This window comes from Salmo salar, chromosome 03 (genome assembly GCF_965601325.2).
Source record: "Salmo salar chromosome 03, fSalSal1, whole genome shotgun sequence".
NCBI lineage: Eukaryota > Metazoa > Chordata > Actinopteri > Salmoniformes > Salmonidae > Salmo > Salmo salar.
Genome location: NC_138293.1, coordinates 38,178,860 through 38,197,374, shown reverse-complemented (window position 1 = coordinate 38,197,374; position 18,515 = coordinate 38,178,860). Strand labels below are relative to the sequence as shown.

Genomic DNA, 18,515 nt, shown 5'->3' with positions numbered 1-18,515 from the left:
CCCGCGCGCCAAGCGCACACACGCATACACTGATGCACACACACACACACACGCACTCTCTCAGCCTGATGCATAACAACTGATTAGCCTATCTAATCAGCCTTGAGTTCAAGTGATTCCAATCTTCCCAATGAATTTTAACTTCCCAATGAATTTTAACAGACTTTTGCTGTCTCTCAATATGAATTGCCTAACATTCAAATCCAATTACCTCTGTTTGTCAAACCAAGCCACTTTAAATACATGCGATGCCCTTTGCGCTGTGTTATTAGACCAGACCCAAGTGTGTTGATCTGATTGCTCCTCCTGTCCCTGTACATTTAACAAGTGATTTTGTTCAACCTCCAGATAAAAACAAGACACTTTCTATCAGCACTCATAAGTCAAGGTTACTATGCCGACTGAAAGCCCTCAAATAGCCTATATGACATGCTGTTTGTGTGTGCATGCGCGTTCTTGCTCGTGTGCGTGTAAGTGCTTATGTGAGTGTGTGTGTGTGTGTGTGTGTGTGTGTGTGTGTGTGTGTGTGTGTGTGTCCTCTGTGTATTGCCTGTCTGTCATAGGGCTTAGTAATGGGGTTATGGGTCTATATTTCCTGCAGTAAACCAGTGGATATTATGTAATACAGAACCTAGCTACTAGAGGAGGGGAGTTCTTATTTCATTCTGAACACCAACCTCATTCTGTATACCACAGCAGGCTGCTGAGGGGAGGATGGCTCATAATAATGTATGGAATGGAGTGAATGGAATGGCATCAAACAGCTGGAAACCATGGAAACCGTGTGTTTAATGTACTTGATACCATTCCACTGATTCCGCTCCGGCCATTACAACTAGCCCGTCCTCCCTAATGAAGGGGCCTCCTGTGCTATATGCTGTATATCTTCCTTATCCACTGCTCACTTTACTGCCATTTTGTTCTGTGTTCAATGAAAGCTCCACAGGGATTTCAGTTTATTCTATATGCAGTACTTGGCTAGGTCATGCCTATATATTGGGCAGTGTAGGTCCCTGAAGTGAGATGGAGTAGAGGGGAAATGAGCTGTTACAGTGGGTTGCTAGTTCAAATCCCCAGAGAGAACACTGTTCTAATGGAATGGCCAAAAGCTTACTGGCCTGGATTGGTTTAGGGAGAACTCCAATGTATAAAGCATGACAAAAATGTGTTATGTGCAGCCGGTTCTCGAAAGTAACATTTCAAACACATTTAGAAGAATTTATTTAGTCAATAATACATTCAAAGGCACATTTATTTTCCCTTTTGTTTACATATTGAACAGTCACATGAACACTGAATTCATAGCTCTTCACTCTTATAGTGTACATTTAAAACACAATATTTATCCCTTAAGATTATGCACAGCACGCAATTGAAGACCACGTCCTTCGTTCTGAAACTGCCGCGGCCGTTTGCAACATTACAACCACAAAGAAGTTACTGCAAAAAAAAAACCAAACACTGTTCGGACATCATTGCACACACTGAAGAGGTACCGTAGAAAGAAAACAAACATGTACCTGTCCGAAAGAGAGGCTACAATAGAGTAGCACACAAGGTCTTATCTGATGACATGGAGTCTGAGATTGCTTAAACGTATCAAGTATTTTGCAGACCAGTTTCATGGGTTTAGTGGTCTCAAATGCAGAGAACATGCCTACGAATTGGCACATCGAAACATCATACCTGTCGCAGACAACTGGGAAAGATATGGAAGAGTAAGTGATATTGAACAGAGGTATCTATATCTGAATGTAGGCGTACATTTAAGATATACAATATACCACACCCTCAACATCACCCACTTACCCCAAGGCTTACCCTGTCACTATTTTTGGGGCAAGCTATGTGTTTAAAACTGTTATATTGACAGGGATAGACTTCCAGGGATAGACAACATTCTGAAATATATCTAGATCTTTTTTTTTGGAAGGAATACTACATTTCCATGTTGTTCAATTACTGATGGCATAAATGGGTCACACCTGTCAATCATGTTGTTGTTTTCTCTGTGGGAGAAACACAAACAATATTTCACCCCCTTTTGCCTAATGTAATTTTTATTCCCCCCCACACACACACACACACACACACACACACTGCTTGATCAACCCCTTGAATCTGTGTCTTGGTTATGCTCTCTTCCTTTTCTTACCCTCTCCGTCTCTCTGCCAGCCCCCCACCTAGTCTCTCCTTGTTAGATTACTTGTTAGATATTACTGCACTGTCGGAACTAGACGCACCAGCATTTCTCTACACTCGCATTAAACATCTGCTAACCATGCGCATGTGACAAATACAATTTGATTTGATTCCTCTATGTGTGAGGAGTATGAGTTGCTAAGTGACACTTGCAAGGCGAAACCTAAGATTGTACGATTTTAAGCCTCTACTTTTGTGACACACCTTCACATTTATGAAGCTTTAACCTGTCTCCTCCCATTCCCCTTCTACACTGACTGAAGTGGATTTGACAAGTGACGTCATTAAGGGACCATAACGTTCACCTCGATTCACCTGGTCAGTCTATGTCATGGAAAGAGCAGGTGTTCCTAATGTTTTGTACTCTCAGTGTATGTAATCACAATCTGTTGAATAATTGCGTGTGTGCGTTTGTGCGTGCGTGTTCATCTCACTGGATCAGCCTGAGTGGCAAGGCGTGGTGTGTAGTTACAAAGTAGGAAGAGGGCGGAGGTGAGGAAAACGGGGTGGTGGCGCGGGGGTGATAGGTGGTCGCAGGCTTCCCAAGCATTTCCTCAGCGACAGTAGGAGGGCACGGAGCTGACGCACCGCCGGGCGAGATAACAGGAAGTAGAGCGGCGGGTTCCAGCAGGGCGCCAAACACACCAACAAGATGGCCGACAGGGATGCCACCTCCCAGAGGAGAGACACCTCCGTGTCCCCCTCCGTGGGTGGGGACAGGGACGCGGACGAGTTGAGGGAGGAGGAGGGTTGTTGACTGATAGGCGAGGCAACGAAGCTGACATAGGGGGACATGACATTGACAAACTCCAGGGCGTAGTAGGGCAGCCAGCTGATGGCGAAGACCAGTGTGGAGCCAATCAGGAGCGCCGTGGCCTTCTTGTTGCGGCGGTCTGCGGCCAGCGTACCCCGGCAGCGGTGGAGATGGGTGATGATGAGGCCACAGTTGAGGGCAATGCAGAGGAGCGGAGCCACGTAGTAGACCAGGAAGGCTGGCACCAGGAAGCCCAGCCACTGGCCACGCCCCACAGACCATGTACAGCCACTGTCAAACTGGATGTATGTGACCTTGGGAAGGGCCATGGTGACAGAGACTAACCAGATCACTGCCACGATGCCGGCTCTGAGAGAGGGGGGAGAGAGGAGGTTACATAGCTGAGGTGGACCTAAACGTGTGCAGATGAATGGTTTAATTTCGTACTCACACTTGTGTGGGACTGGCAGGCGGTCTAGCAGGTGGGGCCACTATACGGTACCTGAGCACCGACAAGGCGGCCAGACTAAATATATCCACTCCGGCCGTCAGGGAGGTCATGAAGCCCAGCAGCACACAGATACCGCCCCCGAGCTGCCAGTCCTGGGAGCTGGCGCTGAGTAGGACGCAGGGCAGGGTGAGCAGGGCGCCCATGTCAGCCAGGCTCAAGTTGAGGAGCAGCACGGAGCTAGGTTTGGAGCGTCGCCGAGGGTTACGCATCAGCACCAGCCACATGAGTAGGTGACCTCCGACCCCCACCAGGAGGGAGAGGACGCTGACCAGAGGCAGCACCAGGGAGAAGGAGATGGTGGTGTTGGTAGACACCGTATTAAAGAGCAGGTTCACTATGGCCGGCATGGTGGTGGGAGAGGGATGGAACGAGGGATGGAAGGAACAAAAGTATGATCTAGCTGCTCCCGTTGGGGATGGACTGAGAGAGGAAGGTGGGAAAGAGGGATGCACATAATTAGAAAGGCACACACAAATTGATTTGAGGCATGAATAAGATGTTTTAATAATTGATGTTATTGTATCCCTTTTATTATTCATCTATTCATAGTTTCTGTTTGTCTGGTGCTGAGTTGGTGAATCACCTGCCTGCAGAATTCACTGGGCCTTCCCTTAAACTGGCAGCTGTGATGACTCAGAACCAGGCTGGGATGACTCAGAACCAGCCTGGCAGGCCAAGTCCTCTCATTCAGACACACAACGCTGATGGGTAGTCTGAACAGTCTGTGTCAGTCCTGTGCCGCTTCCCCCGAGAGCAGACATGATGTCTTTTTGTGTGGCGACGTGCACTCTGTCTCTCTCTCTCTCTCTCTCTCTCTCTCTCTCTCTCTTTCTCTCTAGGGAGAGCACACCTTAAGAGCATAGATTCAACACAGGCCAGCACACGTCGTCACACAAACTGAAAAAGGCATCGCATCTGCTCTCAGGGGAAGCAGCAGTGCAGCAACAGCACTGACACACAGGGTTCAGACCACTCATCAGCATCACAGCGTTGTCTGTCTGAATGAGATGCAAGGTGAGGAAAGGGAACAGGAACGAGCTGACCACTGGGAACAGACTGTGACTGTGGTACACTACCTTGTCAGCTTGATGGGTGAAGTGAACTACTCTATCTAGGGCTTGACATTTGGAAAGTTGTTGTTTGATGGGTGGCAGGTAGCCTAGCGATTAAGAGCGGTTGGGCCAGTAACCGACAGGTCGCTGGTTCGAATCTCCAAGCCGACTGGATAAAAGGTCTATCCATGTGCCATTGAGGAAGACATTTAACCCTAAATGCTCTAGATACGAGTGTCTGCTAAATGAAAAAAAAACTAGCCCAAAGTAAATAGCTCATACAGATCTTTCCATCCACACCAGTCATATATACAAGTACTTTTAGTGGCCCCACACCTTTATTCTTATCTATTGTAAATACACCTTATCATCACCCTTCTGTAGATATGATGTGTTAAAATATTAGGCCTAAATGTATTTGTTCCGTATGTTGGCACAATGAAATCCAAATTCAACCTCCATGTACATTCAATAATGATGATACTCTATAGGCAGATCCATACATACAGATACATTATATCTCTGCTTGAATAAATGTACATTAAAGAGATGCTAGTAAATGATGCTGAACCATCTGAGAGAAAATAATCATTACAGCGCCTCAATCTGAATGTGTTTATATCATATTTAATATGTACCTTTCCCCATTCAACCAATGTGTGAAACACACTGCAAATATTAAAGAGAGAGTGAAGGAAAGAGAGACAGAAGTGGCCAAATATAGGATAGAGGAGAGAGAAGACATGGGATGAGGTGAAAAGAGGGACGAAGACAGCAGCACATGAGAATTTACGAGCAATATAAACGTAGCTAATGGGAAACAGAAGGATAAACTAATTGTGCATTATTTTAGACACATTGACCTCCAGCTGAACCGAATTACAGCAATTTATGGCCTACAATTAAATCCTCTTACTATCCATGTTCATAATGTCATACATTTATCCAGGATTGTTTCTTTAACACTTTGCACCAATAATCCAAGGGGAATTGGCTCTTATTAAATTCCCTAACCATTACATGACATTATATAATTATGTCTTCAATCACTATAACGCCCTAGCTGGAAACTTAACTGAATATAAAGACAAGAGTCTGCGTACTGAAATGACAGTAGGAAGATTGCTGAACAGAAAAGGGGTCAGTGAAGGACAGCAGTGGTAAGCAGAGAAAACCTTTCTTTAAAGATGTGTGTCACACTCACTGTGGCCAGGGTCCTGCTCCAGGGAGAAGTCATCCTTTCACCATCAGTGGCTTTGCTGCATAAAGAGACAGAGAGAGAGAGAGAGAGAGAGAAGAGGGCACACACCTGCGTCCTGCCCTACATCCTCCCTCACTCGCTTCCCACCATCTCTCTCTCACACACACACACACACACACACACACACACACACACACACACACACACACACACACACACACACACACACACACACACACTCCCCACCAAAGGGGGTGGGGGGGAGGGGGCCACACGAGCTCTGGGGGCCCATGTGCCTGTAATCCATGTCTATTTTTTATTTATTTAATAAATCATTTTGACAGTAACACTCTAAAAAGTAATTAATATACCTTTTTTATGTCAATATGTACTAGGAAGCTAAGTGTTTGTTTCTTGGGTGTCAGGAATGTGACTGAAAAAGTGCCGTAGACCTTTTTTATTGATTGAAAGTATAAGGGGATATCGGTGAACAAATATCGGTCAAGGGTACTTAAAAAAAAAATGTATTTCACCTTTATTTAACCAGGTAGGCTAGTTGAGAACAAGTTCTCATTTACAACTGCGACCTGGCCAAGATAAAGCAAAGCAGTGTGACACAGACAACAACACAGAGTTACACATGGAGCATGTGCAATAAGTACGACGGCGCATGTGCAATAAGTGGAGCTCACTCAGATGTTCAAAAGTGCATGTCAGACGAGAGCCTAATGCTTCTTAGGTAGTTCTTCATGAGTTTTAGTTTAGAAAACTCTCCACAGAAGCGACCGTTACAGGGATGGTAAAAACAGCATGATGCTGTAGCAACTTCAGGGAAACTGGATAGAAGGGAATGATGCTTCAAATACAGCAGTTCCGTAACATCTTTAATTAAACCACTCGTTCTTCTTAATTGCCGGCCTCAACACGTTACGGAAAGAGATGAACTGTATAGGAAGCTCTGGGGACAGGTCGTCTGGATACTGATGCAAACAGTTGATCATCTTCAGTGGACAACAGTTCTTGAAGGCTTGAACCCAAAAAAAAAGCGGTTTGCGTCCGCGGTGAACCGGCGTTTGAGTTGTGCGGTCGCAATTCCAACAGTCCTTTATCTCTTGTATATCTTGGCATGCATCCTTCATGACTAAGTTTAAATGTGTGCAGAGCAATGGGCATACAGTATAATGCACAATGTCTCAGGAAAGACTGTCTGGGTTGGCAATACTCAGTGTAGAAAACAGTCCGGGGTGAATCATTTGCACACAAAAAAGGAGGCCTTCGGGAGACCAGGGGAGTCTCTCAATTTGTATTGAATTTGATTTAATTGAATTGACCTTGAATATTTCAGGCCATTAGTGGATGCTATTAGCCAGACAAAACCCGCTGAGTTCAACAATAAGTACTGGCTGAATTGATCCTCAGGCTGACTGCTTTTTTTTCTCATTGTTAGGCTATTTGATGTGTAATTTTTATAAAAAGTGTATAAATAGCAGCTAAATACCGTATATAGCTATAAATAGTACACTGCACAACAAAACAATCCCTAGTAAGATAGTGTTTTGAGGGTGGACTGACTGTATTATTTGGCATTAATAGACTGGTTTTACACACAACAACTTTCTATCCGAGCTGGGGACGGCTCATGTCATACACACCGGACAACACTGAACAAGATAGAGTGAGATTTGATGATGATGAGAACGGAACGTATATGTTTCTTAGCGCTGAGCGATTAACCAAAATGTCTGTTATGTTTCCAGCTATTTGACCAACGTCGGTTCAATTATTTGAATTCCATTTCGTTCGGTTTTGTTCTGTGAGCTCGATGTGCACATTGCTAAGTAGTACTTGAAAGTATTTTTACTTATTAAGTACTTTACACCACTGCCTAGAACATTACCAAAGTGTAAATGAAATCGAACCATGCTTGACCTTTTAGGAAACATTCTGTGAAAGTAATTAACAACTTTTTTTGTCAAGTTCGTTAAAAGTGCAGAGAATGTTCCAAAGCAAAGCAGCTATCCTGCACCATTCCCAGAAATTTGTGGGAAGGTCGTACGCAAAATAATCATAGGAAAACCACGCTCTCACCAAGCTCTCAGAACGTTACGTGCTAGTTCGGAAGGCAGTGGTCTGAATCTGACGTACAATATTTCACTGTCTGACCACTCAATAAAAACATTATATTAACAGTTTCATTGACAGTTACTGAGAGAGAGGATAGTCCTCCATCTCCTATTTTCATGTTGTCCACCTCTCTCTACTCTCTATCTTACCCACTGTGATAACCTCTTTTTCTCTGTTCTTTCTCCATCCCTTCTACTTTTTCCCCATTCCCTCCTGCATCCCCCCACACACTGACCTTTCTATCTCTCTGTCTATCTCCCCTCACCTTCCCAGATTATGTTTCACTTGATTTTCACCCTTCATCCCCCCCTCCTGCCTCTGACCTTTCTGTATCTCCCCATCACTCCCTCTCTCTATCCTCTGTTTGATCCTCTAATCCAGTGGCAGTCTGGGATCATGAGATTCACCTGTTGTTAAGGAAACCCTTAAGAACACAAACAATATGTGGAGGGGGAGAGAGAGAGAGGAGAGAGAGAGAGAGAGAGAGAGAGAGAGAGAGAGAGAGAGAGAGAGAGAGAGAGAGAGAGAGAGAGAGAGAGAGAGAGAGAGAGAGAGAGAGAGAGAGAGAGAGAGAGAGAGAGAGGGGGGGGGGGCACTATGGTACTCTGTGGTACACAGGGTCATATAAACTCATTATGAGCCTTCTGGTGTTTACACAACCATGTCAAGTGCCTCGCCAATATAACCCATCTGCCACTGTCACCCCCCACCACTCTCTCTTTGTGTGTGTGCACATGCATGCATGCTTGTGCGTTAGAGTGTGTGTGTGTAGTGCGCACGAGGTATCTACTTTATGTCAATAGCCTTATGTCAGCGGTGTGTGTCTGTGAGTGTGCATGCGCGCACATGTTTATATGGGCTCATGCATGTGTAAAGCTTCCAACATGGCATGTGTGGGTGTGTGTGTATATTACATGCTTCCACTCTAGTGTTGAAAGGAAGTAGGTCTAATCAGAGCTGGCTTTACGGGGTGGCAAAGCCAGGCCTGGACCCCCCCCCCCCCCCCCCCAGATTGAGTTTGTGTCCCCACAGTTTTGTTTCCCATAAACATAACACAATGGTATATGAATCACCCTGCCCGGTTTTGCCAACGTAGCTCTACCGGGCCTGCCAGTAGAGCAGACCAGGACAGAGGCTATATTACAGGTGTTAACTCATGATCTGAGGAGGGGTGGGGGAAGGGGAATGTAATAATATCATATTGACTCATTAAAATAAAATGCCTTCTGATTGGTCATCTAGCCATATAATTTCATAAGGTACCACCTTCATTACCTTGTTTAGGAAGCTGATTGCTGTTTTTTTTTCTTTCACAATGTTGCAGACAGCTACAGATAATAATAGGCTAGCTAGTAGCTACTAGCTGTATTACGTTTTGGTAGCAGCACACTGAATACGTAATGCTAGCTGGCTAAGAATTGACCAGCATGGATATCCAAAAATGGCTGGGCACTGCGAAGAGCAAAAAAACTGGAGGACCACCATGCTCCCCGACCAGCATGCAGGCCCAACCACTGATTGTAATACCTGCCCATTCCCCACGCCGCCTGCTGACCAACAAGCTCGAGAAGAGCCAGGGCCTACAGTAGCACCAACAGCACGAGGGTAACATCACAACAAGCACCTGAACCTCTGTTAACCCAGCCACTAGCACCTGACAACCTGTTGAATCTAACCAAAACTGAACCAGTGGAAGCAGAGTTTATTGTGGCTCGCACATTCTTGGAAAGTGAAATCACAACCACAGTCAGCAACAACAAATGGACCCCGCTCAGTGGTCTAAAAGATACGCCGACGGGCCTTTGTCAGCAATGCCGACTGTGCTGTTGGCACTGAAACATGATTAACATTTTTGTGGAATCTACAGCAATGTGCAAAACATTTATCCACCCTGAAGAACGTATTCAGTGAATACAGACTCTGTTACATCAACGAAATGCCCAGCTTGTCCAGCTGACATTTGAGAGGGACCTGACAAGTACATTTCACCAGGAAGGAGAATGGAATCAGAAACTTCACATGAGGCTGCATCAAGGAGGATGCAACTCTTCTAAATAGTAAGCTACAACCTTTTTGGGCCTGGCCACCGTGACATAATTATTTATTCATTGGTTTCCCCTCATGTAAGCCTACAGGTTGTTTGCCAATTATTTGTATGTAATGTAAAGTTTCGGCCTTTGCTATTTACTTCAATGCATCTTTTTATCTGTGATTCTTAATGTCATTGCTTGCTTTGCAGGTTTAACTGCTATTGATAGATATACAGCTTTGCGTTATTTGATGGGTATAGGGACAATTACCAATGTAGCCTAATTGGTTGTGCTCTGAAGTGAGCCTTGGCGCAGTGCTCCTGTTGTCCTGCTATCCACTCCAGTGGTGCTGAAATTGGAAGCGCCTCTTAATACATCCTCTCAGGGATAGGCGTCCCGCTAGCGGGACAACGTCCGGTGAAACAGAAATTTTGGATATTAAACATTCAGGTACATACAAGTGTCTTATATCGGTTGAAAGCTTAAATTCTTGTTAATCTAACTGCACTGTTCGACTTACAGTAGCTATTACAGCGAAAGCATGCCATGCAATTGTTTGAGGACGGCACCCCACATCAAATATTTTTCCACCGGCAAAGGTTTCATAAATTCATAAATAGCGATTGAAAATTAATTTACTTTTGGAAAATGCTCCTCTGATTTGTCATCCAAAGGGTCCCAGCTATAACATGTAATGTCATTTTGTTAGATAAAATCCATCTTTATATCCCAAAAAGTCTGTTTAGTTTTGAGTAATCCACTTGTTCAACATACAGAGAAAGGAATCCGAAAATCTACTCCTAAACTTTGTTAAAACAAGTCAAAATACATTTCTATTTATTCCTCAGATACCCTAAAATGTAATCAAACTAGTATTTCTTACGGAAATTTGTATGTTCAATAGGAAACCGATTTTAGCAGGTGCGTCTTGTCTTCATGGCGCGTGGAAACATGAATTTCCAAGACTGTGTCCCTGTACTAAAACAGTTTTTTTCTTATTTGTTTTGGAAGTTACAAGTCTGAAACCTTGAACATAGACTGCTGACACCCAGTGGAAGCCATAGGAATTGCATCCTGGGAGCTAGAATTGAGTATGCCCTTATACTTGCCATTGGAAGAGCGTGGTCTCTCTCCAAAAAAAATTCTGGTTGGTTTTTCTTTGGATTTTCTCCTACCATATCTATTGTGTTATACTCTCCTACATTATTTTAACATTTCTACAAACTTAAACTTGTTTTCTTTCAAATGGTACCAATTACACGCATATCCTGGCTTCAGGGCCTGAGTAACAGGCAGTTTACTTTGGGAAATTGGAAATTGAGAAAAAAGGGGCCTATCCCTAAGAAGTGGCCTAGCCCTTTCAGCTCGTTGACTGGCGGTAACCTTCTGTCCATGGTCCTGAATTGATGGTTAAGGTGTGTGCTTAATGAGCGCATCTTGGTCTACTAGTCTTTGCGAGGCTTCTCTTCAACATCATGTGTGCAAAATGACAGCTGTTGTGTATATGGCTGCATTTCAGATACATTTTGTATGTCGCTGTAGTAGGACCAATACCGTGTGTAGCCTACTAAAAGAAGTAGGCAAACATTCACTCTATAATCATTCATTTGCATTACACAGTTGTTGAGTGATAGGCTACTGTAAAAGTGATGTGAATACTGTAAAACTCCACATAGCCTACTTTTTCACTCCCTCCCTGTTCTCTTGCTATAGAAAGTGTGTGCACGTGTGTGTTAAACTCTCCCACACAGAAAATATTTCCCACTTGGAGACGTTGCGGCTTGGTTACGCTCATTGCATAGTATCACAAATTCGACAGCAATGTAGCCTAGTTCTAATGATTGAAGTTGAAGTTATGAAGCCTGTAAGAATCTTTAATAGCCTAGTGGTGCTCATACTGTCGAGCTGATCTCTGCGTGTTGGTACGTGGAAATTATGTGCAGCTTCGGATACATTTCGGATACACTTGTATATCCCAGCAGGCACAAATCTTTGTGTTATATAAAACGACGGTTGTTGATATGTACGGCTACATTTCAGATACATTTTTGTACATTTGAACAGTAGGACTAATCTACCTTGTGTTATTAGGGCTCTAAAGCAATACTGGTTGTGCCCCTTCAAGCACATCATCCTGGAGCCGGGCCTGGGTCTAATGCTTTAGAATTATAGCTACTGTTCTTCACAAAAGTCTACACTGAACATACACACACCTCATATATTCACTGGTCTCCCCCTGGTCTATAAACACTGATAAATACTGATTCCCCTTTTTTTTTAAATAAGGATTTTTAGTCAAGTACTAGTCTAGGCTTAATCTGGGTCTGGAAAACCAGCTCGAAGTGTATGCAGCAGCTCATCTCTTATTCTGAATTGTTGCAATATTTTGAGGTATAAATGACAAGCAACCTATGTAAGTATATCTCATATGTTGTATTTTTACAGTATTCCATCTCCACACACCTTCAATCCGTCAGTCAAAACCTTACCTATCAGTAGACACAAAACCAAAACAAAGAGACTTCGTGCCAGTAACAATAACCAGATAGTGATGCACTGAGAAAGAGATTCATTGAAAGCAGACCAATAGAAGCCTATCAGGCACTGTTTCAACCGATAACGATTAGATAAAGTGATTATGGATGTGATATGTTCTGCCCTGATGAACACTGACATTTTGATATGAAGTCTGTCAAGGTCACACAGAGATGGAGCTTTGATTTTTTAGTAGCATCTAAGGTATTATTGCAAGGGCCCACAAGAGAGAATTCATAGCTGTGCATCTTGCATGAGGGTACCATCATATCAGGCTTTACTAGAATGAAAACTCACCGTTTACAGACAGAACGCTGGAATGTTGGCTATACTTTATAATGTAGTTCAAGTAGTTTATTTGCCATTTGCAAATATTAAAAGTAACACATACTGTTCATTTGAGTTCTTTGTATAGATATAGAATCTAGTCTATATGCCGCATTCAATTGGTCATGTTGACCAGATATGCATGTTGTGAATGACCTTTGATTTTGGTCTTGAAATTATGCAAAAACAGTGCATTCGGAAAGTATTCGGACTCCTTCACTGTTTCCACATTTTGTTACGTTACAGCCTTATTCTAAATTAGATTACATTAATTGTATTCCTCAATCTACATACAGTACCCCATAATGACAAAGCAAAAACAGGTTCATAAAATTTACCACATTTCAAAGAAATAGAACAGAAATACCTTATTTGCATAAGTATTCAGACCCTTTGCTATGAGACTCTAAACTGAGCTCAGGTGCATCTTGTTCCCATTGACCATCCTTGAGATGTTTCTACAACTTGGAGTCCACCTGTGATAAATTCAATTGATTGGACATGATTTGGAAAGGCACACACCTGTTTAAATAAGGTCCGGCAGTTGACAGTGCATGTCAGAGCAAAAACTAAGCCATGAGGTCAAAGGAATTGTCCGTAGAGCTCAGAGGCACATGACAGCGACCTTGGAGTTCGCCAAAAGGCACCTAAAGGACTCTGATCATGAGAAACAAGATTCTTTGGTCTGATGAAACCATGATTGAACTCTTTGGCCTGAATGCCTAGCCTCACGTCTGGAGAAAACCTGGCACCATCCCTACGGTGAAGCATGGTGGTGGCAGCATCATTCTCTGGGGATGTTTTTCAGCGACAGGGACTGGGAGACTAGTCAGGATTGAGGGAAAGATGAATGGAGCAAAGTAGAGAGATCCTTGATGAAAACCTGCTCCAGAGCTCCTAGCACAACAACCCTAAGTACACAGCCAAGACAACGCAGGAGTGGCATTGGGACATGTCTCTGAGCCTGGACTTGAACCCCAATTAACATCTCTGGAGCAACCTGAAAATAGCTGTACAGTGATGCTCCCCATCCAACCTGACAGAGCTTGAGGGAATCTGCAGAGAAGAATGGGAGAAACTCCCCAAATACAGGTGTGCCAAGCTTTTAGCGTCATACCCAAGACACGAGGCTGTAATCGCTACCAAAGGTGGTTTAAAGTACTAAGTAAAGGGTCTGAAGTGTTTCATTTTAATACATTTGCACAAGACCACTATTAATCACTACCTGAAATTGAATTTTATTCAGGACCTTAGTTCATTTCCTTATCTGTCTAACAAAGACTGTTGTCATGGGATGAGAAATAAAAGTACAGTTCTGTAACTCCAAGGCCATGTCACCAACAGCCATTAGATACGGGCACTCACAGAGTCTAGATTGACAGCGTTGATGGGAAAGGGTGCTGCGCAGTTGCGATTACATCCTTGACTCAGAATAGGAATCTCATTTCAATATAAATTGTTGCAGACAATGTATGTTCACAAAAACAAAATAGTAACAAATTAAATTAATGCTACAGGTTTTTATTATTTTTTTCTTTGCACAGCATGAATATTAACACAGGGTAAGGTTACAATCAGTCTTCTGCACAGCATTTGGCTTTAGCAATAAAGCTCGCCACGATTTCCTTGAGCTTTAGGAGATCCGACTCATCCTCCTGAAGGGCTTCCCTCTGTAACTATTCAGTCGGTCATCCATACATTTCTGGAAAAAGGTCAAAAGTAGTATTCAGGATCAGTGGTGAAACAAGATACTGTATGAAGGAATGAGGCCTCGAATTAATGTTAGGGATGAGAACGTTTGCATTTTGTGGCACAGAATTAATATTTGACAATATAGCATGCTACAGACAGATCCCCATATAGGACTGACTTCTACAATGGACAGGTGTTCGAAAGCCGTGGTGAACACGCTGGCTAGGTTGTTCAACAGTCCGCTGTGCCTCTGGTTTCTTGCAGCACAGTCTGGTACCTGTTAAGAAAACGTAAAAATTGCAGGAAAAACATGTGCATTTCCATGTTAGGCTTTCCCTGTAAAATGACTATGCGCAACGGATTAAAAAAAAAGATATATTGCCGACTTCATGTGATAATGGTCAAGAGAGTGCGCACTGTTGCTTGGCGCCTTTCAGCTCTTCCGTGGCATCATCATATCCTAAGGTCACCTTCTCCAGTAGCGTCCTGTGGTTCTCCACATTCTCCATCTCAGCAGCCCACTTATGTTCCTCACTGTCCATCTCCTACACACCATGGAAAAAGGAAGGAGAAAAACCTACTCACCTTTCTGCAAAACATTTGCTACACCATTAAACATGACAGCACGTCGGTTCCCATTATGACACAAAGACAGCCCTAGGCCACAAGTCTGTTTTCTACATTTGGTGGCAGTGGTGGGATCCAGTGGCTGCAGGGCAGCAATATCATCAGCATAAAGGGACCGGGCACAAGGTCCCTGTTCTACACACCCATGGATGAAGACATTATCCAAGCGTAAAAGTAAACATTTGTGATGACAGCATGCCTGCATGTTGTGTTCAAGCTGCTTGTCCACCTTATGAATGTGGGCTCAGTTGTTTCAAGTCTGTTGCCTTTTCGGAAATATTTGAATCAACCTGAAAGAGAACAAGACCATATTAGAACCTCGAAGCAAAACATGCATGTTCCATCTTAAACCTAAAAATGTACAGACTGTTCTCATACCTGTTCCATAGACTGTTCCGGAACAGTGTCAGTGTCAGCCAACTACACTCTTCTTCCAGGTCAGTGATCGTTTTCTACAGTGGATTCTGTAAAATAAATAAAACAGCTTCTGGTACTACCCAGTGCCCAAAAGGGATGTAAAAAAGTGAGCAAAATAATCACACTTGAATCTGTGTTCTGTATTGGACCATAGTCGATGGCTTGTATTCTGTCGTGGTCCTGATCTCAAAGTCAGTTATGAGCTTCAGTTTTTAGACCAGCTTGTTGTACGCGGTTACCATCGCTTCAGCCTAAACGAGATGGGAGAATATTAAATCATACTTATTACGTATTTTGTATAAGCATTGGGCAACACCAGGGTCATTTTCATTAGGCACCAAATGGCAGAAAAACAGACTAAACGGGATGAGAAAAAAGTAGTGAATTTCCTGTTGCAAAACTTTCAGTAGCATGTCCTAATGAATGCACCCCAGTTAAGTAGCCCTCTAACCTTCTCTTCACTTATCGTCTCTTTGACCTTGGTCAGAGCAATCTCTTTCCACATGAACTGCTGAGCCAGCTCCAGGCTCTTGGTCTGATGCAGCTCCCTTGTCTCAGTTAACCAACTCAATGTCTGCAGGGGTGAACTTCTGGGTGGAGAGGATGTGTTAGAGCATCGACTGCTCCTGTTTCAGGGTCTCCTGAAACAGATGACAACTGTTCAGCATTTAAAGAATAGCAATTGCCAAAAGTCTTCCAACACCCAGTTACAGGACCATGGCTCGTATTAAAAAAAATATCTAAGGCAAAACTGATCCTATATCAGTACTGCTGATTTAACATGATTTAACATGTTACAAGGAACACCATTTCACCAGGGGATTTCACAGGGGTGTAAAGTACTTAAGTACAAATAATTTAAAGTAAAACTAAAGCAGTTATTTTTGGGTGTCTGTACTTAATGATTTATATTTGACAACATACTTCACTAAATTCCTAAAAATATTCCATATCCCTGGTGCAGTCCATGAGGAGAAGATGCACTGCAGTACTTAATGCAGCTGGTGGCCACACCAGATACTGACTTACTTTTGATTTTGATCCCCCCTTTGTTCAGGGACACATTATTCTATTTCTGTTAATCACATGTCTGTGGAACTTGTTCAGTTTATTTGTTTAGGACAGGTTAAGCATGAGAGGCTATCTGATCGGAAAAAGTTAAAGGGCAGGACTACAGCTTCCCTGTGAGAAACAAAATTGAATCTGTCTAACATGAGCTCAAACCACTAGGCCTACATAATCTAAGCACTTGGCCCCAAGGAACATACAATTACAACCGATAAACTGGTTCTACAATGTAAAAGGCAATTTTCACATCCATTGCTCCATCTCTTAAATCAGACATAATTATTTTGAATGCCATTTCATCACCACGCATACATGACAATGATTCTCTCATTAAACATTCTGACGCCAAAGCGTTCTATGCGCACCGAGGCGTGCGCTCCTATTACCCACAAAACAATTAACATATGTCAGAGTTCTGTGTGTCCGAACACAGAAAATATGAACCATACATTGAATTACATAAACAGAAAGTTTACCTCATGAGTCTTGCAAACATTGATGTGCACTATAAACATTGCGTCCACTCCGAGCAGGCTATGTAATGGTTGGCTAAATTAAAATGTATCATAAACATATCAAACCTGAAGCAATAAATGTATGGGATGGAATGATGAAACGCTAGCAATTATTTCAGTATTAAATGTCATATAGATTTAACACGTAGGGCCTGTGCATTTCAACATGTGAAAGCAAACATTTCAACAAGAAAAGAAAGCACTCCATTGGCAGGAGTTGAGAGTCTTCCCGCAATAGGCTGATAATTCATTATAACAAATTCCAAATGTAGCTTCATAAGTAAATCATACATTTCAAGTAATTGTTACACACCAAAAGACCAGTACTCCTATGCTGGTAATTGTTGCCCCACAGTTAATCTGTTGCAACTGTCTCTGGATGAGTGTAGAGTAATCCACGTGTGGCAAACTACAAAACCTGGCCAGATAATGTCAAGTCAGTCTCAAGTCAAATACAGAAAGTTGTTTAAACTGTCCACAAAAAATAAAGGGCAGTCGCACGGCATTCAAATGTAAATACGTTTTTTACCTACTTTGTTTACTCAGTCATTACTACTGGTAGGTGATTGACATTTCACACTAATTGCAGGTGGAATTGTGACATGTAGTACTTGTAGAAAGAGTCAGTAATCTCCTACTGGGCTGTCTAATACCTAGCTTCACAGTATCAATGAGCCAGGTCAGAGCCCCTAAAACCTGTGGCCAGGTATGTGGAGCTCCCACATCGAACATGGAACTTTTAAAGAGTGCAAATGGATTCTTGCCTGCAGAGAGTTAGTTGCCAGTAGACATGAAGCTGCTATCATGCAAACATGTAGAAATTGTCAGTTGATGTTTGATTTACCCAGAGTCTTTGAGAATCCTGGGGACCTCCACTTCGGAAGTTGGCATCTGGAAGGTGGGTTCAATGAGGCAGTAGAGGAACTCAAAGATCCTGAGGAGCGCCTTTGTGGAGGGACCCTTGAGAGACTTTACTGACACTATACCAGGAAACCCCTTCTCTATCGGGACTATAGGAGAACAAGGGGGAAACCACTGTCAGCAAGACAAAGGAGCTGATCGTGGACTATAGGAAACATCGACGGGACTGAAGTGGGCAGTTCGAGAGTTTCTAGTTCCTTGGTGTCCACATCACCAACAAACTATCATGGTCCAAACGCACCAAGACAGTTGTGAGGAGGGCACGACAACTGGTCCTGCAGCATCACCAGAACTGCTCTGGTACTTCGATACTTTCTGCCACTTCCTGCTACTTTCCGGTAGGCTACATTCCTCTGGAGCGTCATCTCTTTTATGAAATTATAATTTCCCAACGCAGCTTGAGAGAAGTTATTATTTGATGTGGAGTATGACCTATTCTATATTCTATATTCTATATGACCTATTCTGTGTTTTTTACCCTGATCTTCTCTTTCATGTCTGGCATTTATCAATCAGAGATGAGCTGTGTCCTGGTGGAC

At 43.1% G+C, this 18,515-nt stretch overlaps 1 protein-coding gene and 1 pseudogene across 1 annotated transcript; both read right to left on the bottom strand.

Moving 5' to 3' along the window:
• Positions 1-1,204: 1,204 nt before the first annotated feature.
• Positions 1,205-3,873, bottom strand: si:ch211-119o8.4 (somatostatin receptor type 5). Its single transcript, XM_014191809.3, has 2 exons — positions 3,408-3,873; positions 1,205-3,325 (listed from the first exon to the last, which is right to left on the bottom strand). The coding sequence occupies exons 1-2, from the start codon at positions 3,812-3,814 to the stop codon at positions 2,671-2,673; spliced, it is 1,062 nt and encodes a 353-aa protein (XP_014047284.1). The 5' UTR covers positions 3,815-3,873; the 3' UTR covers positions 1,205-2,670.
• On the bottom strand, positions 3,864-18,341 carry LOC106599941 (kinetochore protein NDC80 homolog; annotated as a pseudogene).
• Between the last annotated feature and the right edge of the window lie 174 nt (positions 18,342-18,515).

Coding starts and splice junctions, on each gene's coding strand:
- si:ch211-119o8.4 (XM_014191809.3), bottom strand. CDS start 3,814: ATGCCGGCCATAGTGAACCTGCTCTTTAATACGGTGTCTACCAACACC. Junction 3,326..3,407: donor CCTGCCAGTCCCACACAAGT/GTGAGTACGAAA, acceptor CCCCTCTCTCAG/AGCCGGCATCGTGGCAGTGA.